We start from the raw sequence: 23,074 nt of genomic DNA on the forward strand, positions 1-23,074 counted from the left end.
TTATGGCTGTAAAATAATCCACTATACATATGGACATGAAAAGAGAAAAGCAGGTGGGCTAAATCCACATAATGAATGAACTGTAGCTGTCTGCTCTCTGGAGAATAACAAATTGAATCACTTTCACAAAGGACACCCAACCAACCTCCTAGGTTTAAAAGAAGCATAATCCACAATCTAGAAGCTCATCAAATGATTTACAAAGCAGACAAGTGGCTGGAAGCAAGTTTCTTTATTTTTTTCGGGTTCCACCATCTTTAAAAAATAACACCAGTAATAAATTACACATCAATTTGTACAACTTTGTATTTTCATATACTGTATATAAAAAAAGACAACACAAATATTTAAGTGTTACCCAATTTTAGGTGTGAAATATACCAATGTGGCAAACAATAAGACACTAAGATGTATCCTGTGAGCAACATGCTTTGAAATAAGCTGCTTCAATTTAAATGTTCATGGAAATTTGGCATTAATTCATTGGCTTTTTTTGACAATCCCAAATACAAAGAGAGGGATTTCAAATCAGCACAAATAAATGTATGTTTATTACCAATGACGTTTTTTTTTTTTCTAAATAGTATAAAAAGACGGCCAAGATGTTGTAAAATGGTCAGAAAAACTCCATTTTAAAAGGAACACTTGAATGTCTTCGAGAAAAGGAAAAATGCAAAACATTCCGTATTTGTTGAGAATTATCATCATTATTGCTGGTCAACTTAGCATTGTAAAAAACTTACATCATACAAATAAATAAAAAAAAAAAAAGCCACTGCATTCAAGTCAAACTTGGGCTTATTTAAATTGGTATAGGTCACTAGTTATGAGTTTATTAAATACCAATTCACTCAAACAAAAATAAATCAAATTTAAGAGAAAGACATTGTCTACTTGAACTAAAATTTCTTTTGAGTAAGGAATAAAAAGAATGCCATCCAACTGTTCTACATTACACCATTTCTGTACTTATATAGAATTGGGAAGCTTCTACTGCTTTCTGTAACCCTTTTGGGGATAATTAATCATAACTTTTTGTGTGACAGAAAAAAAAATAAAAAAAACTGTGTTGTCTTCAGGACATGGAGAACTGTAATAAAACTGGCGGTGTTTCATTATAGTCTAGGTCGCCATTGAAAAGATTTCTCATCATTTTCCTACCGGGGAAGATGTGAGAGTATTACCTGAATGGGTACGAGGGGAAAAAAAACTTGGAAGAAGGTCTATCCATTTCTTGTCCAAAACTTCCTTGGGTTGGGTTTCATCCATAATCTATTCATTAGCTCCATTACAGTGATCTGTAGCTACCCTAATATTTATAATATGGATAGCCCAAATATGCTTACAAGCATATTTATTACCTTAGAATCATGAAGATTCGTATTTAAAATAACTTGCATTTCCTTTTTGTAAAGCCTATGTAGGAGTAGCAAAAAACATAGGCGACTACTGTGCGCAGAAGCCCCTCAGTAAGCACAGCGCAGCCAATGTCACTCTCCATACCTCATACCTCAGTCAACTAAGAAAGGCTTTATAAAGCTGGTAGATAATGTTTTCCTGAACACCCTTTTCCCAGACAGATGCAATTTTACTCTGCACCTACAGCCTAGCATGTTGACTGGTTTGAAATTTGTAAAAATTAAGGCCTGATCATGGAGATGATGGTTCTAAAAACAAAGTTAATCTAGCTGTATTACATTTCATTTACTAGATGGCTACAATTTAGTTTGTCAAAATAAAAATAAATAAGAAAACAGTCTGTACTAAAGAACTAACGTTTTTGTGATACTGCTTTTTATGGTTATTAATCTGGAGGAAAAAAGGCAGTTTCTCCTCTGATGGTAATCTAATACAATTTATGAACCAAAATTTGGATCTTTGGAGTACTAGGAGTCAAGAACTGTTAATTATCTGACCAGGGACTTAAGTACCAAGTTAAAAATAAAGTGTGCCCCTAAAACCCAAACCCAGTGATAAAAGGTAAACCTATAATATTTTATTAGGTTGGAGACTTCTTTTGGTACCTGTACAACCTTTGACATTTATTGGGGGTAGCTGCCACTGCTGCTCTTACGAGTATACTACTTGACGGCTGTCTCTAGTTTTTTTAAATTCTAGACATAGAACAACCAGATTATAAAGTTGAAACATTTGTTCTGCACACTTGTTCCAGGTCACAGAACGGAAGCCATGAGATCCAGTAACCTGGCATTTTAGAAGAAGAAATCAATAGTAACTTTATGATTTTCTCTGTAAAGATTGCCTTAAAAAAGTACATGTGCCAATACAGCAGGATGTGTATAGAGAAAATCCTGCTGACAAGTTACATACATTCACCTTTTTGGCAGTCAACTTCTTTTTAAGCTTTCTAGAATATGAATGCATTTCCTGCTCAGGTCACCGTCTGGATTTCCTATTTCCCCTGTCACTCCATGTGGTTCCATCCACTTCATTATAAGACATACAATTTAGTCGGGAGGACCCACAACAAATGATGGGGGAAGTCTAGCCACTAAATCAGTAATGACTACAGCAGTTGGAAAAAACTGAAGGAGCGGTTTCATACTAGATGGCCACCAACAAAAGTATAGAAGACTTTGTTTTGAAAGATTTTCTCTATACACCTCACTGTAACCCTAACAATTTGTATACTGCACAGAAAAAGTAGCAAACAAAAAACTATTGGCAACTGATGCAATTCATGAAAAACTCCATCTGTGCTTGCTTTATATTATTCACAGTTTTTACTTAGTTGATCCATAATCTCCTGCTTTATCACTTTTGCACCTCACAGAATCTTGTGACATCAGTTCAGATTCGGCTATCATGCCCTATAATCTCAAGATAACATTCAAAGATATTCAGTAATTAAGGATACAAGCAATCTTAACATTTTAAAGGGCACCTAAACTAAAGTTATCACCTTACATAAAAGGATAGATAACCCCTTTAATGGGCTGAGGATACCAGGACCACGTTGGACCTGCTTCAGGAAACCTCCGGAGGGATCGAGAGATCTACAAAGGTAAAGGTGAGCAAGTTTTTTTTTTAATTTCACTTCAAGCACAAGTGTTAATGTTTTACTGGAGTGCATCTTGCATGACCATTCAGTTTGATATATTACATACAGATCATTTAAAAAAGCACTGTATGTGTTGAGAGGTCAAAAAGACAAATTTTAAGTCGAATTTGTGTAACAGATAACCATCAGAAAAAAAAAATGACAACTTTGCCTGGATGTAAGGTTTAAAATGTAACCTTTATATAATTTGGCATTTTGATCTCTTCTTGCTTTTTTCCAGTATTATCCCATTACTTTTACAGAACTCTAAGTCGAATACATTTGCTGCAAAGATGTAATAATAAAAAAAAAAAAAAAAATGTATGCAGTAATTTATGTGGTGGGAAATAAAGGCCAATACAACATAGAAACCGTCGCCTTTGATATTTCAGATACCAGAAAGCAAATTAAGTTCTATAAATTAACATGGCAGCCTAATCCCAATGCAGTGATCAATAAAAGCACAAAAAAGACCGTTTACAAAAAAAAAAAAAAAAAAAACAGGCTTATAGCACATGTACTTAGGCATTCCAAACATTAAAGTACCAATATGTACAGAAAATATGTAGTGCTTTAAAAAAAATAAAGAGATCCTATATTTGAAGCATACATGTAATCTGAACCTAAATCATGAATAAGGGCAAAACAAATAAAAAATTTAGGTCACCATGCATGCCAATACATATTGGGCTTGTGTGATCAAAGCAGATGCATCACAGTGTGCTTGTGTCTTTAAAAAGTTGCCATGTATTTCATGTTTCTAGTTGACTTATAAGCATGAAGTGTAGCAGCGGTTTTGTCAAGTCTGTGACGTAAATTTGCTAAAAAACATAATTGTGTAGCACTGCATAAGAAATGAGTAATACATTCTGTTCCTTGAAAGGTGTTTTCATTTTGATAAATTTTTTAGGCTCTTGTGTAGAAGGCACAAGTGACATGTGGTGTGACAAATCAAGGGCTGCTATATAACTTATTTTATTCTCTAAATAGGACATTCAAGGAATAAAGCACAATGGTGTTATTTTTCCACTGCAAATTTAAAAGCAATTCAAATAAACAACTTAACAACAGATGTCCAGCAATGACTAATTATTTATATATATTACAGAAATGTGAAAAACCATTGTACAACATTTCTTCATTTAGTTGTGGATTGGCTAGTCTACAAGCCATTTTGCATTTTCTCATTTCACTAATGGAGGACCTTTAATCCATGAAACATAAATCTTAACTGCTGTGGGTATAATTTAGCTGTTTGAACATTCACTGTAGGTAATACTCCAGTCAATGGGTGATGTATTCTTGTGCTCCAAAAAGCCTTTTTTGGAAAGTCCAGACCTTTCCACAAACTCTGACTGTAGGCCATAGTCTTTTTTGTGTTGAGGCATTGCTTGTGTAACACAAATGGGTTTGGTATTCATTTGCTTAGGAGGGGCATCATAATCACAACTGTACTGTAAATCTTTTGACCTGTGTTCCTCCAGGGGTAACACACGAGCAAGCTTTTTTTTAGTGTCTCTGGAGTATTGGCAGGAGTCTTCTTTAGGTTGCCTAGTGTTATACTGAACAGTCACTGCAGTGGGGATTGCCGATTGCATGCCATTTACTGGTAGCTGGCTACTGGTGTTGGAACCCAACAATTGTCTGTTGTAACCCTGCTTCTGAGATGAAACTGGTGTATAGGATTCAAACTCGTCATTTGGTAAAACAACTTTCCTCGACACTTTATAATGGTTAAATCTTGCTTCATCTCCATGTGCACAGTCATCTTCATAATGACAGGGATTCTTTGTATCCTCCCAAGGAATGAGCAAGTCATAGGATTTCAAGCCACTTTTAATATGTATTCCACCAAGTTCCATTTGCAAGCTTTCTGTGTCTAGGGATTTGCTTCTTCTGTTAATAGAAAGTGGAACTGGCTTAAAAGGACTTAGCTTATTCTGCTCAAGGTGACGAGGAAGGCTGGTCACCCCCCAGTTAAAGTTGTGAAAAGAATGATGGGAGTCCATTTGTATTAAGTGTTCGTCACATTCAGCTAAAGACTCTTGTACGTAGCTGTGGTCAAAAGTCTCAAAGGATGATACAACCTCTTCATCTGGACTTAGATGGAGTTGCTGTTCACATTCACCTTCGTTTTCAACATAAACTACATCAAAAGTGACCATAGTGGGAAGAGAGTTTAAATTGTGATGAAATGATGAACTAGAACAAGCACTGCCAAGTCTTTCAGAAATACTTGAAAATAACATGTCATTATCGGCAAAATCTACAGCCTGCTCACATTCATTTTCTGCATTGTAAGTAGATAGGCAGGGAAATTCAGAAGCAAATACATTCTGGACATGATGCATAGGTGTAATACTAGAATTGGAAAGTTTGGCAATAGTTGCCAACTTAGTGTCATTCTGGTCTTGAGCTTCAAGGCTACCAACATTCAACTCAAAACCAGGATTTTCCACAAGTCCATTTCCATCCGTATGATTTACAAAACATCTGTGGTAATCACAGTCTGTTAAAGGGGTTTCCTGATAGTCTTTCCAAGACTGTTTTCCAGTTTCGATCGTATTTATTTCTTTGTCAACAACATGTTTGCTATCGTTTTGAGACAAAATGTTTTCTCTTGTAAGGCCACCCTTGCCTACGCCCATTAAGTTGACAGTCCTGATTTCACATTCAATTTGTTTTTCTTTGGAAAAAATATCTTTGTTTACATGCCCCAATCCTTTCAGTGCCGCTTCTCTTTGCATTTCCCAAAACAGCAGCTGCTTTTGAATTACTGCCAAGCGTTCCTCTTCTGTTTCAGTTGCACCCTTTTTGTGTTCTGTATCCTGACTTAACCCACTATTTAAGGAAAGATTAAAGTCGAAAAAATGATCAAGCATTTCAGAGCTTAGTGTTTTACTCTCATACAATGACTCTCCACCAGGTGCAGGACTCATGAGATTGTCATCAGGCTCATAAAACTCATAAAGTGCATCGCCACTGTAGCTGTCTCTTGGAAGACGTTCTTTTTGGGAGAAGCCTTCTCTGCCATCATCATCTGGACCAGGTGTGGTAGAGTCATAGTACCCTTCATCACTATTTGGTGCAGATTCTTGCTGATCGCTTTGAGGAGTCAACAACTCTGTGCTGCTTAAAACAGTTCTATCAATAAAGGCGTCTTCAGCACCCATTGAGTAAGCATGCGACTGCAGTTCAGTAAAGCTCTTTGGCATCTCTTCATGTACCTTTTCCTCTTCTAGTTCATAGCTTGCATCAGCTTCATTGCCATCTTCCAAAAGCCTCTGAAGGTACTCTTCCTCCATGTCATCTGGTGTTGCCATCTCCTCTCCACCACCTTGATAAGTTACCAGACATGAGCTTCTTTTTGTTGCCTCCCTGCTTCTTTGTAAGGAAAAGGAAATATCACTAATATTGTCAATGTCCTGTTCAGCAATAATATCTCCACATCCTGTAAGGGAATCAAAACTCTTGAGAGAGGACACTTCCTCAAACATAAGACTGAGATGGTCACCAGCAGAATGTGGTAAGGATTCTCTACCTAAGTCAGCATTTACAACATCAGGAGACATATCAGGTACTGAACTATTAGCAGGGCAGACAGGTTCAGAATTGGCGACAGCATTTTGGTCATTACAGAGTGCCTCAATGGTTTCCACAACAAATTCCCTATTTTTTTGTGGTGTTAAGTCCGGCATGCTTACAGAGCCTTGTTGAGTCTCTTCATTTTCACACACAACTGGGAGATTCCGTAAACAATCTGAGGAAACTCCTGAATCCTGACTCTTCATCTTTGGTTGCTCACTGCTGCACTGCAGTTCAGCATCCTCTGATGAGTACCTATTTAATTGTTCTAAAATAACAGTCTCAGTAATATGATCATACCGCTCACACTTGTCTGGGTCAGGAGTTTTGCTTTTCTTGTGTCTACGGATGCTGCTAAATAATCCCTTCAACCCTTTTTTTGGTCGTGGAAAGGAGAAAGATTTTTCTCCATTCATTTTTTTTTCAAAGCACTCTGTGCTGCCCATCGGAGATATATCATGGAAATTGAAATCAAGCTTAACTGGTGATTTAATTCCAGAATCAGCACTAAGAGAGCTAGGAAGAATATTTCCCGTCTTATAAAGGTCATGTCCATGATGCCTGTTGACAGAATTATCAGAACAGCCCTTCTTTCCATCATCCCCAGATACATCACTAATGCAGTCATGGGTCTTGCTTTTGCTCATGGATTTCTTAGCATTTCCTTTTCCAAAACCCTTGTGCTTTCCTCCAAAGAAACTGGGTAAAGTAACAATGCCCTTTCTTCCTCCAAAGAATTTAAAAGGAGTTTTTTTCTGCTTCCCTTGAGTTTGTTGGTCCATACAAGAATGAGTAGAGTGTACATCCACCCTGGGGCATTCTCCATCGTCATGTATTGTACAGTTAGAAGATAACGTTATATTATTTTCTTCTTGGCAACTGCTGCCAGTTTCCATGACAACTGGTATACATCAATAATGAGTGTTGGTTTTAAGAGAATGATTGTAGAGGCACTGGAATTTGATTAACATAAAAACATTCTTTGCAGACCTAGGAGGGAAAAAAACAAAACATTAAAACATGCACAGAAGTTTTCCACAAGACCCCAAACACAATTTTTTTTTCCAGTTAGAACCAAAATAAATGTAACAGTTTATGCTCACCAACCATAATGTTATGTTTGATTTTTAACCCAGGCTAATGACTATGTGATTGTTCTGCATGAATTTGTCAGAGACACAACCACTAGAAAATGCACAAAGAATACTTCCACATTCGAGAACACTCCTTTCAAACATATCTTTTAAAACAATTAAAAAAGGCAGGAGTGCTACATATGTAAGCAAGCGTTTCACTACCAATATGTGTGCTCAAAGTTGAACCTGCTGCTAGCGAGGCTGAAGCACTAAAGTCTGACTTAAAGCCTCTTACAAGCACAAACATTCTCCATGTGCAGAATATTACACACTTACTACTTGACATATTGTTAAGAGAGCTCAGTTTTCACATTGGACACTATATAACATATGGTGGCTGAAAGTATGCTGTCATATTAAACTCTACTTCTAGCCTGTTGACAGGAAAAGCAGATCATAGGAGAGATTATCGTACAGCTTCACAAAAGTTACACTGAAAACTCTGATCAAGGCTACTGAATCCTGATAGTACTTACTGATTTATTTTCCATACATGTTGCTTTACAGCAGATTACAGAACGCTAATGTAAATAGGTAAGATTATAGATGTATACAAACTGTATTTAAAAAGTATTTATAATCCTAAATAAGTATATAACTGCATAAAAGCAGTGTTTTGTTCATTTGTTACATGGTATGAAAATTTACTAAGAAAATAAAAAGTATATTTGACTAGGGAGGTATAAAGTAATGAAAGATCATGTGGTCCCATTGTATTTGTGGTAACTGCAGCACTGATAATATTTAACCCTACTGCTTTCCCAAGAGGATACACAAAAACTTAGCACTTCATTCATTTATAGACAAAATGCAGCTGCCTCAACCTACTTTCCTACCAATACCAACACCAAGCTTTGCTTGAATGAGACTTTACTAATTCTGTTAATATAATTCTACAGACACTGTACATACATAAAGTCTAAAACCTTGAGTAGGACAAAATTTAACTGAAAATTCCCTGCTGAATAAAGATTCTGGGAACTGCCAACAAGCAAAACATTTATAGCATATCCAGCATTAATGCTCTTGTGAACAACTAAGTTCCAGGTGAAGTCTGCACCAATATAAATAAACATTTACTAAATTCAGGTATAATTGTGCCAAAGATTTAGGAAAGAAAAGTAGTAATATGGAAAAACCCTAAAAATAATACTCCAGGATCAAATAACATAAGTTGAAATATTGTCTGGCCCATTCATCAGATTCTATCCCAACCTTGTGTGGCTGGACAGTGCACACAGTTTACAAAACGTCAACCAATATTTGTTTGTACTAATGAGTCCAGTCCCACCAACTGAACAGGGCACTACCACAGAGCAGCCATGTAGCGGCTGGCGTGGGCATAAATCTAACCCTGTCATCAATTTTGGGGTATCTGGAGTTGGAGTCAGCAAAAAATGTACCAGCGCCAACTTCTATAAAATGTAAGTGTTTCTGAAATCATTCAGTATATAGAAATGTCCTATTTTACAGATAACAGTCATGATATATTAGTTTCAATGAAGCTTAAAGCACAGTTGTCAATAGTATGAGGCTCATCTACGTACTATAGTACTTCTGCACACTAAAGCTGCGTACACACTTCCAATTTTTGTCGTTGGAAAGGATCTTTCACGATCCTTTCCAACGACAAGGGAGTGCACGATGCATGAACCGTGCTGTACATACAGCACCGTCCATGCTCTATGGAGAGGGGAGGGGGAGAGTGACGGAGCGGCACCCTGCTGCGCGCTCTCCCCTTCCCTTTCATTAGGATCGGCTGTCGTCCATCGTCCGTGGATCCGGCAGGTCGGTCGTCCGGACGATGGACGACACCGACTGTACACACGGCAGATTTTTGCCCGATAATTGGCCGATGCCGATTATCGGGCGATAAAAATCTGACGTGTGTACGTAGCTTAAGTTATAAGTCACTTACCATGTCCAAGAGAAACTATCTGAAGGGCAGGATGTAACAATAGCAGATATATTAATCCAGATGATGCTCGTTTTTATGAGACTGCAGACACACATTAACCAAAATGAATGTCATCATAATGTCGCCATACATGGACATGATTCCAGTCTATGAATAGAAACAAAAAGATGAACACTGGTATAAATACAAGACGTCTTCAAAGGGTGCAGTGCAAAATGCATAAACAAAAGAAAACCATTTGTTCCCAACATGACCATTAAGCACAAATGTGTTACACCTTGGTGTGTTGATCTTTATTGTTCCAATCAAATGAACTGAATGTGTACTGACAAGGGAAAATGTAATAAAATAAGCATATTTTATAGCACACCAAACAAATTAAACATGCAAGCTCTGTGTCTAATCTCCACAGTTTAATGTAAACTCGCCTTCACTGTGGTAGGGGAGCTCCCCTAACAAGGATCCCACAGAGAAAAACTGCAAACCAATAGGATGACGAAAGCTTTGGGCATACTAAGACTAGCAGTATTCACAAGCAGTTTGAAAAAAAATGGGTTTGTGGTTTATCCTTTATTGGACTATAGAACTCCATTATTTATGTCTATGTATATGGGGGATTTCCTTTCCAGCTGCTTTGACTCCAAAAACCCTTCCACATACCGAATGCAGCAAAACACTTGGGAAGTTGTAGTTTTGGGGCTGTTTTTCATTACTCTCTGTGTTTTTGCTGAGGAGATAAGCTTTCCGTTTGTCCTTGTTACCAAGATTAAAAAAATAAATAATGGCGAATAGAAAGTTTTACAGTTGTCTTCTGATATTTTCAGTTATGTCAGGTATGTCTTTCCACGCTGCAAATTACCGATTTGATTAATAAAAAGGAAAAGGAGAGGAAAATTGTTTTGTTATAGAAAGTAGTTAAAAAATGAAAAACATCAATTCACAAACCTAGAAGAAACAAATGCAACAAGTTCAGAAATCCAAACAATCTCCTCCATTTTTATCCTCCGGTAAAGAGTAAGAAAACTATACAGTGATAACATTGTTTTGTGAATTTTTTTTGGACTCATTACAGTACTAAGGCCTAATCATTGTTTTATAGTGTAACAAAAACCAAGGGATTGGTTTTTTTATAATTTAATCAAGACAAATTTGATTTGTTGTATTGTTTTGTTGTTCCTTTGGCATGAAGGAACTGAACTTTTTAGGAATGATTAATTACTGTAGTAAGATAAAATCTGCATAACACAATTAAAGTCCCTTTCAATGTTGCTATGTTCTCTATGTAATTATTTTCACACTATTCACTGCTGCATAGTCATTTGTGTCACAATTTGCTTTTGGGTAAATGTTTAAACTTCTACCAGCTATTACAACTAATGAGAGTGAGACAAATGCCATCTAGAAAATGCTCTTGAGTGTTCATCATGCCCAACTCCAGCCTTTACCAAATTCAGCACTAGCTGAGACATGTCAGATTGTGCCAAGCTTGGCATCACACATGACCACCATTGCTGGTTTGGCTGTCATTGACACACTTACTGGTGCTCTGGACTACCAGAGGGTTAAATGAGTGAAATTAGTAAAATCAAAAATAATCAAATTGCCCCCCTCATTCACTTATCTGACAATCATGGCTCATTTTACCTTTAGGCTTTGTACACAGGGTACATTTCTGTAGTTAGAAAGGAACTTTCACAATCCTTTCCAACGACAAAAGACTGCATGTATGAGCACTGTACATACAGCACCATTCTGCTCTATAGAGAGGAGGAGAACAGAGCAGCACCCACTGCGCTCCCTCCCCTACACTTCAATTATGAACATATGATGTTCGTGGATCCGGCAGGAAAGATCCTGGAACGACGTTGGATGAGTGCGGAACACACGTCAAGATTCTCATCGGATATCTGCCCTGAGGCGATTATTGGAAGATAATCATCTGATGTGTGTACGCAGCTTTAGGGTCAGGTAAAGGGCAGCTATCCGGGTAGGTACACGGGATCTGTCATTCATCACGCTTTAAATACATGACCAGTCACTGACTCACAGCAAAGCTGGGCATTTGTCAGTTGTCAGGACATTTGGTATTCATTCATCTGTTCTGGGTCAGTGATTCTCTAACCATATAATTTGATAAAACTGCCAGGGACAATGTGAATGAGGAAAAGTAAAATCATGCCTTTTATAACATGGTCCCTGTGGTTGCAATGCATTGATGACTAAAAGGTGACCCAGATTGATTAGAAGATTTAAATTAAAATGACACAGCAGAGTGGAGACACAATTTGTAAATTGATATTTGGGGACCATCTGTTAAATTGGAAAGGGACACGTGAATGTTCAGTTTGCTTTGGAAGAAGTATAAGCAGACAGCGAGACCGAGAATGTGTGTAGCCATAACAAAGTGAATCTGCTGATGGGGCATGTCAAGACAAAAGCTTGTCAGTGAATGCCAAAACACAGGAATATTCATGGCCTGTACCCTACTCATCTGTTAGCATAGTATACAGCTATTTATAATGAAATGGGGAATAGGAGAAGTACTATTAATGCCAGATCTGTAATGGTTACAAACAGACCAGTTGCCACAGTACAGGAAATCACGGTTTTCAAGTCTGTTCCCACAAATGAAAAAGTTTTGCATGCCAGATTTGGCTGCAATGCCCATTGAGAAATACAGAAGCAACAACTGTGGAGGATTTTTTGAAAATGCCGATTGCCTGGCCTCTCACGTTTTTCACTGAACAAAAACAAAATATCCCCCTTGGCAACAATAGGAAGCCTGCACGACTTCCTATCAATCCCTTTGGCAATGACCACACAACACATTCAGGGTGAATCTCATCCAGCAGAGGCACAGCAAAATGAAGAACGGAAAGTGCAGAATGTATACAGTGCTGGTGAATGTTATTCAGACTCCTAGAAATAAAACTTTCTAAGACATAAAATTCTGAATTAAATCTAGACTTAATAAATTCTATCGAGGCAATTTCTTGAGCAAAGTGACAACTTTAAAGAGCTGCTGGAGGTAAATCGTTTAACTTGCTGACTATGAACATCTACTGCTTTAGGAGATCCAGCAGCCCACTTACCTTACTTCCTGTATGAAAATGAGGAACAAACCTTCCACACTGATCCCACATAGGACACAAGCACAGTACACACTTCCTTGTACCAGGAGCAGCCGATCGCTGTTCCAGCAATATTTACAGAATGCAATACAATTGTCACATTGATAACCATAGGATGGTCCCTGATGCCGCAGTGTATGCTCTGCATTCCCTCCATGATTGTGTCAATCTTGATTAGTGCTTCTCAACCAGGGTTCCTCCAGAGGTTGCTGGGGGTCCCCTAAGCAGTTTGTGACTCTCAGGTCAATTTAGGTGACACCAATCTTTTTGGCCATCTGACATTTTCTCCCACTGGTCAGCAATGAGTCTTTCTTCCCACTGACCACCACTTTTATTGAACAGCACTCATGTTGGATCAGAGGCTGTGTCTGACCCGCTTTGTGTTGCATTTCTCTGGACAAACCTGAGCAGTGCTAACATAACAACCAAAACTGGTCTACCAATTCTTATTAACCTCCCTGGCAGTCTGAATAATAAATATTTTTAAATGTCAAAGCGGTACATTTAAAAATACTTTTACATTTCCCACCTGGTCCCACTTCCCAGCCACAAGCTCTCACAGCCCGCTCGGCTTCTGCGTCCCCTGGCCTCGCATTCCCCAACATTCAAGCGCCGGGGACGCAGACACCGGGCAGGCATCACCAGGTGACACAGATGCCAGCCATTGCTGGAGTATGCGCGGGAAAGTGGGGACCAGGTAAGTTTTAAAAACTCCCTGGCAATTCCTCCCTGAGTGTGGGTCGGGGTTACCACTTTCGGTACTGAAATTTAACCCTTATGCACACTCAGGAATTCCACCAGGGAGCTTAAATGCCATCCGCCCTTCCAATGCAAACATTCGGGTTTGGACAGCTGTTCTGCATCCTCTTCAATGCTCCTGATCATCAATGTCACTGGCAAAAAATGGAAGACCACATTTTAAGTCAGCATTACAAGAGAAATCTTTCAAGGGGGACACTCATTACTGTGACAACAGAAGATTTCACTTCCTGCAGTGTCTACAGCACAGGAAGTGGAGGTAAATCTCTCTAATGGGCCACTGATAACAAAATAAATCCCATCAATAAATACAAAACACAAACTGCGGACAGAGTTACCCTGGAAATGATGAAATGGGGGAGCAGGCTGGTAGGCCCCTGCAGAAAAGAAAGGATTAATGGTGCACATAGCAAGCAATGAAGAGCTTGGCCAGCAGACAAGCACCGACCCCCAATAGGAATTCAGCAAATAATGGAGTAGATTAGTGCCGTGTTGTAATACGAAGCACAGTACCCCCGTATGTGTTTATGTGCGCGGCTTTACCGGGCACACAGGTCTCCCCCCAGGCTCAGCTATAATCTGCATACATATTATATTTCTAACCCGCAATACTCCGCACCAGGCCCCGAGCCTCCGCTGTCTCCTGCACTCAGCACCCCAGACTCCGGCGTCTCTTCTCAGCAAATTGATGCTGCTAAACCAGCGCGGCCTCTACCTGACCACCTCCCCCCCCCCCCCCCCCCCCCCCCCCCATTAACTCCGGTGACTGGCAGCCCTGACAACCAATCAGAGAGCTCACCAACCTTCGTTTATATTTTCAGGACCAGCAAATCAGGAAGACGCAAACAGTGGGCTGGTTCGTTCTGCAATTGACAAGGGACGTAGCCAATCAGAGAGAAGATACACAGAGTGGCTTTCCGTTTGCTAGATTATCTAGTCTGTGCTTTGTGTGAAGCTCACGCTCCACCTTATAACTATGGAAATTGTGTGTGCGGCTGTTACTATAGCTCGCCAAATGTTACCTGTGTGTAGCACAAAATAATACAAAATATGATAGCACAATGCGAGGGAGAGTTATACCTGGGGTTGCTGAGCATCTGCAAAGAATGAATTATTCCACCTACATTACATACCTACCAAATTTCAGGGCTTGATAAAGGGCAGATTTGAGAATATTCATAGCAACCTGTGGGAGAATTACCCACTGTATAAAACAATATCAGACAGGCCACAGAGCTGTGTTGTTGTTGTTTTTGTTTTTGTTGTTGTTGTTGTTGTATGCAACCTGCTGGAGCCAAATCAACAATAAAAGCCAATTCCAGAATAATGTTCAATCTACGAGGTCTTTATATTAAATATCGAGACTGATAAAAAAATTTACTTTCATTTATTTTTATGACAATTTTATTGCATGTCCACTTCTAAATTATTCTCTTCATTCTCACTTAAGCACCAATGCTATCTTGTTTTGCACCGGTAAGAAGGTGTGGAACAGATCTGTTGTTTCCAGAAATCAGATGTTTTATTCTTTACTGCATCTATTGAAGATGATGTGTACAAAAAACACAATGTATCTGTTCTTTCACTGTTTCATGTTCAGGGTCTGAGATCCAAGGCTTTTTACTACTTCCACTCTAAAAAAGCGGACTTAATTTGTCTGAAGGAGACACGTTTTTCCACCTCCTCCATGGCTCCTACCCAGGGGTGCATGTGGCCAACGCCCCGGTGAAGCAGAGGGGAGTACTCATTGTTTTCCACACAACGGTGAATTTTTCTTTGGAAAAGAATATAGCAGACCCTGTTGGCCATTTTCTAATTTTAATAGGTGACCTGAATGATGCAAAGGGGACTCTTGTCACATACTATGCACCAAATGAAGGCCACATACTATGACATGTGACTACTAGTGCCACACTATGCACCAAATGAAAGTTGCCTTCTTCACCAAATTGCTCCAGCTGGTCCAGAAACACATGCAGGGAGGTATACTTATGTGTGGCGATACTAACGCTGCCTTGATGCCATGGTTGGATAAAAAAAAGTTTGCAAAACCCTACAGTATAACACAAGGAGACTGCAACCTCTCTTCCACATACACTTCTCTCATTCGCACCAGCTTCTCTCTCACATTGACCACAATTTTTGTTTCCTCAAAGAACCTCCCATTAGTTACCTCTTGGGAGATACTAGCGATACCCTGATCTGACTATAACACAGTCTTGACAACTTTTTCTATTCCCTAAACCAGACTCCTTTAGCTGGTCGCTGAATGACTCTCTTCCAAGCAACCCCACTGTGTCGGAAGGTTCAGGCGACACATTCTGACTACTTTACCCTCAACCAAACTACTGAGGTCTCGAGCGAAACTTTGTGGGCAGCTCACAAAACAGTTATTAGAGGCCGTTTTATTTATTTGCTCCCCCCCAGATTAAAAAGCAGCACAGCTAGCACAAATTGACCGTCTAGAAGGGTAATATTCTGAGTTGCGGACACAGTTTGCTACAAGGGAGCTGAATATTTCATATGCTCTGTATCTCTGGCTGAAAAGCAACTTAGATGGATTTAAGTAATTTCATCTACATAGCAATAAATCACATACAATGCTAGCTAGAAGTCTATGCCAACCAGATCGCCACTTTTCCCTCTATCGCCTCAAGGTCAATGGCTCCGGCCTCACGCATAACCCTGTACTAATTCTTCAGGAATTTCATAAAAGGCTGAGTGCACTGTACAAACCCTCGCATACGTTGGATAGCACGGCTATGGCCACCTGAACCAGATACAGATTCCACCCCATGGTCTTATTATTGCCCAATCCTATTACTAAATGTAGATGTTAAGTTGTTGGCGTCTATCCTGGCTACACGTCTAAATAGAAGTATCACTCACAGTTGATGGATCAAACGGGCTTTATTGCTAAGACAAGCGGGAAATATTATTCACAGTATCTTAGACCTTACACAGTATGCCCACACCGAGATGGTGCCAGCATTCCTTCTCAGCTTAGATGTTAAAAAAGCCTTCGACTCCTATGGCCATACCTTACACATCTCCTGATCTTCCATCATTCCACCCTTTGGTGTCCCTGCCTAATCCTATGTCCCTACTCCAAAAATTCAAACATTCTTGGGCCTACAACTTAATTTCAATAAATGTAAGGCAATAAATATCACTTTGAAGGGCCACAACGGTGTCCACTTTCTAAGCCTCCTTTCCATTTAAATGGGAGGAATGTCCTTTCCATTATTTAGGAGTGTATATTACACCATCCGATCAAAACCATGTATGCCGCCAACATCCCAGAACTGGCTCACCACTTGACCCCTCTGCTTGAGTCCTAGATGAGGTACCAAATATCCTAGCTGGGATGCATAGCTTCAATTTAAAAATGACATGGTTGTGGAAATTTCTGTACACCATGAGGGTGCTTCCAACAGAATTCCCAACCTCTACCTTTAAAGTATTACAAAAACAGGTGTTGACCTTTATCTAGGACTCTCGCAGACCCCGCATGCCCCAGCAGACCCTTTACTAACCACAAGGTCAGGTGGAGCCTAACAGTACCTCATCTCATATCTTAAGGTGCGTACACACTTCCAATTTTTATCGTTCCAATCGAACGACGAACGATCGATTGGGCAAAAAATTGGGCAAAAAATCGTTCGTAAAAAAGTAACCAACGACGCCGACGAACGATGAAAGTCGCTGGAAACGAACGACCGGACCAGGTTTTGGTGGAGACTCTGTTGTGGATTCCCTTCTGCACCCGCCCTGCCACTACTAATCTGATACTTAGACACTCTATTCAAGTTTGGGATTTGGTACGCAATACAGGTGGCTTAGAATCTACACACTCCCTACTCGCTACTATAATTGGGAATCTTTTGTTCCCACTGAGACTAGAGGACCCGCGCAGGTTTCAGTGGTGGGTGGACCATGGTCTATATAAAATCTTCCACTTTCTGGGCCCGATTGGAAGTTTAAATTCCAAGCGATAAAAGTACCAAATCCCAACCTCTGAGACTTTCCAACTTTTGCAAATCACTCACTTTATTTGGATGAGGGTACCCTCCTCTGCTGGAATTGTGTCAGTCTTTGACTGCTTGTGCGCTCTTGACTGTCAGGCGAAAGGGGCAATCTCAAGGCTTTATATTTTAGTGCGGAGTCGCACCTCAGTGCAGTTGCTCTACATGCACCACTGAGAAAAGAAAATAGGTGTAAACATGGAGCAGGAGGACTAGAAATAAATTTAGGACACGACAGCTCATTGTAGCATTAATGCCTCAGCAATAAAGACAAATTATAAATTGCTGATGCACTGGTACATTGTGCCAGTCTGTTCAACCAAGATGAAACCCAATCGGCGGAACACCTGTTTTCGAGGCGGCAGCACACCTGGTACCCTGTACCATTTTTGGTGGGAATGCCCTAAATTTGCAGAGATACTGGACGCACGTATAACACACATACACTCTAGTGGGTCTCATATTTCTGTCACCCCCACTATAGCTCAGGTTAAACATAATATGTCCTGGCTCCTGGATTGAATATTATATGCCAATGGGGTGGGACCAAACGAACTTGACGATGTAAAGCTCCATTACACGAGACCAAACTCATCCGTAGTGGCACCATTGTTAAAGTTTGCAATGACCTGATTACCTGTCTTGCCCTACCCCTTCCCGGGTTCTTTCCCCTTTTTTTATCTCTCCCTTTTCTCTTTCTGTTTTCTCTCTTTCCCTTCCTTTTTTTGTTGAGTTTATTTGCATTTGAAGTTACTCAAAGTGAATACACGTGTTCAACCCTGCCAGGAAGGGTGGCAGGGGTGCTAACCCCATCAGAGGACGTCCCCTTTGGGCAACTCCATGACCTGGGAGACTATAGGATTATTTTTATGGGTATATCATGCATGTTATTTGTACAACATTGTGCACAGGGGCCTACCTTGGTGCAAATATTGTCCCACACGGAGGGATTTGTTACTTGTGAAGTAAAGTACTATGTAAGGAACACTGTCACAGCTCCACAGGGCAGAGTGGTGGACCCTCCGTGTCACCAACCCAGTTGGTGGAGACGTGCACGGGGCATAGAATCTAAGCAACAGCCCGGTCTTTTCCAGAGCCTCTAGAGGTGAGGATGTTGTGCGGTGAGCTTCTGCCAGGTTGCTGCCCCCGTGCCCGCCAAAGCAGGTGACTGCTAACTAGAAGGAACAAATTGTGGTGCCAAAGCCAGAGACAGAGAATGGTCAGACAAGCCAAAGGTCAGGGCAGGCAGCGATCAGGAATAGTCAGGAAACAAGCCAAGGTCGGTACACAGATAAATCAGGAGGAGGAAGCACAAACTGGAACAGCAGAAACCTAAGTTTACAACCAAAAGGAACTCCTTGTGCAGCAACTTCCTGTTGCCAGTCATTTACTATAAAGGGAAGGTTATGTGATGGATGGTGCTATGTGACCTGCAGACATCCTAACCCACCACCAGAGGGAGGACTGGAGGGGAGGCAGCTCAGGTGCTGTTCGCATGTTTGCCAGCAGGTGGAGTGCATCTGCAAATCACTCTAGTCCTCTGAAACAAAGGGGCAGCTCACAGTGGGTCACATGATCTGGACCAGAAAGTAAAGCAGAGACTGGGATCCCTGAGTAGAGCTGGTGCCGGCAGAAGGACAATGCAAGGTGGGTGACACTAAGGAGGACACAGATCTGCTGGTCCTGCGGGGATCTGTGACAGACACTTTACAAAGCTGTTTGATCCAGTGCTTTAACACATTTGTGATTTTGATGTTTTATAAAATTTATTATTTGTAGGAGTTAAAACTATTTTTGTCAAATGACATCATAAAACGTGTGGGTTTATTGCTTATATTACTCATCAATTTATGCTGACCATCCTGTTCAAATAAAATGCCACAAAAGTTCTCCCACTCTCCTTTTCTAACTTTGTATGAAATCTCTGTCCTGGTTGTTCCTCTTATAAGGATTTGAAAGGCTCCAAAGGATATGTGGTGGATGAGTGGTTAGCACTCTGTCATAGGTTCCCAGATTGAAATCCTGACAATGGCTATAACTACATGTATGTTCTGTTTAAATAACATATTGTTATGTATTCTATTCTTTACAAATGTTGGCATTATCAAGAAGCAAACTGTTGTACCGTCCAAGAAATCAGGCTGAAACTTTTATTTTTTAATTTCTCCAAAACAAAATATTAGTAGTATTGTTCCAAACTCAAAATAGCTTTGCCAGTTCTCTTCTATGAGCCATCACATAATTCACTGGTTATATACTTTCAGCTCACTCCTTTATGAATAAGGAATGACTTGGAATGAAATCAGTAGCAGGAATCCACTATTTCAGTTGTCATGAGTCACAACTTTTGATTACATATTTCTGGTCCCTTTCTTTGACATCAGCTATTCTGGTGCTGCAAGTATCGAACTATTCTATCAGGGATCTGCAATTGATCAATAAGATGTAATTTTCCTATTTGCTGCAACAATCTCCTTATTACCAGACGACATTGTGACATTAGGGGCCTTGGGTGACCTAAAAAAAAAAAATTGAATTTACTGTTGAATATTTTTTGACAAACAAATTTATAACAATATACATTCAAAGTGACTATTTAATTAGAGAACGAAATGGAAGAAATTCTTCTGATCTAACCCCAAAAAGTCAGTGAACATGCTAATATATTACAAGTCAGAATTTGTGTATGGTTAGAGCATATCTGGTCTCGGGTCCTACTTTGTCTACATTCCCTCAACCCAGTGCTTACAGCCACAAAAAAGGTATAGGCAAATAGCAACTTTTCCATTGTCAATAATTATGTGCAGTTGGAACTTAAGGCTAATCATCACAATTATTTAAAATTAGACCATTTATAAGAGGTTTGAAATAATTTTCTATCAAAGATCTAGCTATAAGCATGTACATTCATTTTAGCTTATTTTGAAAGCATATTTATAGCATCATATCTTGTGATAATTGGATCAAATTCATTTACCAGGTTTTAAATAAAGAGCTATTTTGTATTGAAACATATATCTACTTGTTTATGTTATTTAACTCTGTCACTGCTAAAAGGGTTGACAGTGCAGACACCAGCAGTCTAAAAGTTGTATGCTACCACTCCTAGAAAGAGGGTGGGGAATGATGAATAACCTGGCATATCACTGTAGCTTATGCTGCCAGACTGGCATAGGAGGTTCATGGTGAAGCCAAGCCCATGTACATCACTTGCAGTGACAATGGACTTTCATATACTAAATACAAAATATACGCCAGGCTTATTTAATAAAACAGTGCATACAGAAAGGTGAGCTCTAGGCAAAAATCTTTGTACTATTGCAACGGGTGTCCAATGAAAATCCATCTCTTGCTCATGTTTGTACCTTTGGAGAAAGACTGCATGGTTTGCTGTTCCTGGGCCCATGGAACCTGCTGCAGCCACATGCACATGGTTCCCGACTGCTCCTATTCACTTGAAAAGGAGAGGTTGGGCCTACAGTTGAGCCCAGGCCAGAACGCTGCTTTTCACTGCGGGTCCGAAATGGCTCTAATTGCCTTGGTTTACCCTTTTTTTTGACAATATCCCCAGTAAAAAAAATATATATATATATATTTTTACCTTTTTCCCTCTCGATAAGTTTTAAGGACGGAGTGTCTACCAATGACAATGCCTGTATATTGGGTAAATACAAGTCAGCACCAAACTCAATAAGTAATTGCACAAATTCTGGATCACATCGGTGTTTCAAACATATCTCAAGCACAGACTGTCGACTCTTCATGTTTGTTAAAAGTTGTCGGTCTGTACAATTGTAATTTGGGTCAGCACCATAAAAAAGAAGAAATCTGAAACAGTCCAAGTGACCATAGACTGCTGCAAGGTATAGAGGTCCAGTACAGTTTGGGTTGGGAGTGAATCTGTTGGCCACTTTTGCTCTGACGTTGGCATCAGCTCCATAGTCAAGAAGTTCCTTAAGGATCTTGGCATTACCTTCTCTAGCTGCTGTCAATACAGGGGTGCAGTTATTGTGAACACTGCCACAGGGATTGGCCCCCACCTTTAATAATGCTCTTACACATTCCAAATGGCCAGCACTGACAGCAGCAAAAAGTGGAGTCTGGGCTTTCACATCCAGAATGTCAACCTCCGACCCATTGGCCAAAAGGATATTCAGGCACTCTAGGGAGCCATTAGAAGCAGCCAATCTTAGAGGAGTCATTGGAACCCCCCATCCACTTCTGCTGTCAATATAATTCTTATATCTGACCCTAGATAACAGCTCTGATAGGAGTTGTGGGTTGTCCATTGACACAGCAAGGTGGAGCTCCTGGCTTTCCACATGGTCATCCTCAAGCCCTCTGTATTTTAGCATAAGGAATCCTTAAGGAGCTGCTGAAATAGCTCAAGCATACGATTTATTACATGTCAAACCCAACTGCAAATTAATTGCATTTTTACTATTCATCCATTGAGGAGCATAGCAATCCTGTACAGACAATCCTGCAAAGCAGACATGTATTTCACCCAAATATGTGTGATGCTCTGCAGCGTTCAGATTCAGGCTTTATCCACAAATATTTAGCTCCTGTAACGATGATCCTGCAGGAAGGAAGAACGCGTCTCCTAAAACTCAACACTTCCTGCTTCTGCATCTGATTGACAGAGAGTAGAATCAAGCAGAACCTAAATAGGATGCTTCAAAGACAACCATTGGTTGCCTTGTCTGGGCGCTGCACAGGAATGACAGCTCAGAAGGCAAATCAGATGATTAGGTGAAGTCATGCTGTAATACCGCCTCTGTCATTGTTCCTGCCAGCACTGTACTCCCAGCCCACTACATTGCAGCCATCCTCTATCAGTTCAAGGAGAAGTTCCTTCACATGACCACTAGATGGCAAACTTGTACAATACCATTGTGATCGATCGACCTGTATATAGGTGGGTCATGTAGAACCTAGTTCACCCAACTTACATCGCCACCATAAGCTTGTAATATCATGTAATGTCACTACAATAGGCAGAGATGAACATTAGTTTATGTGAGCAAACCCTAACTGAGTGAACTGTACTTTTCTAAAGCCATATGTTTTACAACCAACACAATCAGGAAATAAATGACAAAGAAATGGTCAGATGAACAGGGTTCCTGATGAGGAATTTTGGATAAATTACAAGTAGGGTGGGTCTACATGGATGGCTTTTAAAATGCATGTAAATAGTCCTACCACGTTTATATGTGTTTTTATGCACTTTTACAAGCATTTTAAAGCTCGCCAATCACGGAGCGGAGCTCTGTTCTGCTAATAGCTTTGATTTCTTGATTGCTCCGGCAGCCCGAGCAAAGCTGTGACATGTGTTCTGCATCCAAAAACATATGTCACAGTTCTGCTAGGGCTACTGAAGCAATCAAGAAAGCGAAGCTGTCAGAAAAGCAGAGCTCCGCTGATTGCTCTGCTCTGTAAGTGGCCTAGGAAAG

General features: G+C 40.0%; 2 protein-coding genes across 5 annotated transcripts; both read right to left on the minus strand.

Moving 5' to 3' along the window:
• Positions 1–217: 217 nt before the first annotated feature.
• LOC140344640 (APC membrane recruitment protein 1-like) lies at positions 218–14,319 on the minus strand. 4 transcript variants are annotated; one of them, XM_072431958.1, is made up of 3 exons: positions 14,194–14,319; positions 9,701–9,847; positions 218–7,636 (listed from the first exon to the last, which is right to left on the minus strand). In XM_072431958.1, exon 3 carries the CDS (start codon positions 7,540–7,542, stop codon positions 4,309–4,311), a length of 3,234 nt encoding a protein of 1,077 aa, XP_072288059.1. In that variant the 5' UTR covers positions 7,543–7,636; positions 9,701–9,847; positions 14,194–14,319; the 3' UTR covers positions 218–4,308. The 4 variants fall into 4 exon arrangements, with proteins under 4 accessions (XP_072288059.1, XP_072288061.1, XP_072288062.1 ...); XM_072431960.1 differs by lacking the exon at positions 14,194–14,319 and adding an exon at positions 13,929–14,182; XM_072431961.1 differs by lacking the exon at positions 9,701–9,847 and having other exon boundaries at positions 14,194–14,304.
• A 5,432-nt stretch (positions 14,320–19,751) lies between these two features.
• Positions 19,752–22,246, minus strand: LOC140343882 (ankyrin repeat and SOCS box protein 12-like). The gene is made up of 2 exons (XM_072430783.1): positions 21,217–22,246; positions 19,752–20,132 (listed from the first exon to the last, which is right to left on the minus strand). The coding sequence occupies exons 1-2, from the start codon at positions 21,968–21,970 to the stop codon at positions 19,996–19,998; spliced, it is 891 nt and encodes a 296-aa protein (XP_072286884.1). The 5' UTR covers positions 21,971–22,246; the 3' UTR covers positions 19,752–19,995.
• Positions 22,247–23,074: the final 828 nt, after the last annotated feature.

This window comes from Pyxicephalus adspersus, chromosome Z (genome assembly GCF_032062135.1).
Source record: "Pyxicephalus adspersus chromosome Z, UCB_Pads_2.0, whole genome shotgun sequence".
Lineage (NCBI taxonomy): Eukaryota > Metazoa > Chordata > Amphibia > Anura > Pyxicephalidae > Pyxicephalus > Pyxicephalus adspersus.

Excerpts from the sequence above, each read along its gene's own strand:
- LOC140343882 (XM_072430783.1), bottom strand. The coding sequence starts at position 21,970 with ATGCTAAAATACAGAGGGCTTGAGGATGACCATGTGGAAAGCCAGGAG. Across the intron at positions 20,133-21,216 it reads ACTTATCGAGAGGGAAAAAG|GTCACCCAAGGCCCCTAATG; the intron begins GTAAAAATATAT and ends TTTTTTTTTTAG.
- LOC140344640 (XM_072431958.1), bottom strand. The coding sequence starts at position 7,542 with ATGGAAACTGGCAGCAGTTGCCAAGAAGAAAATAATATAACGTTATCT.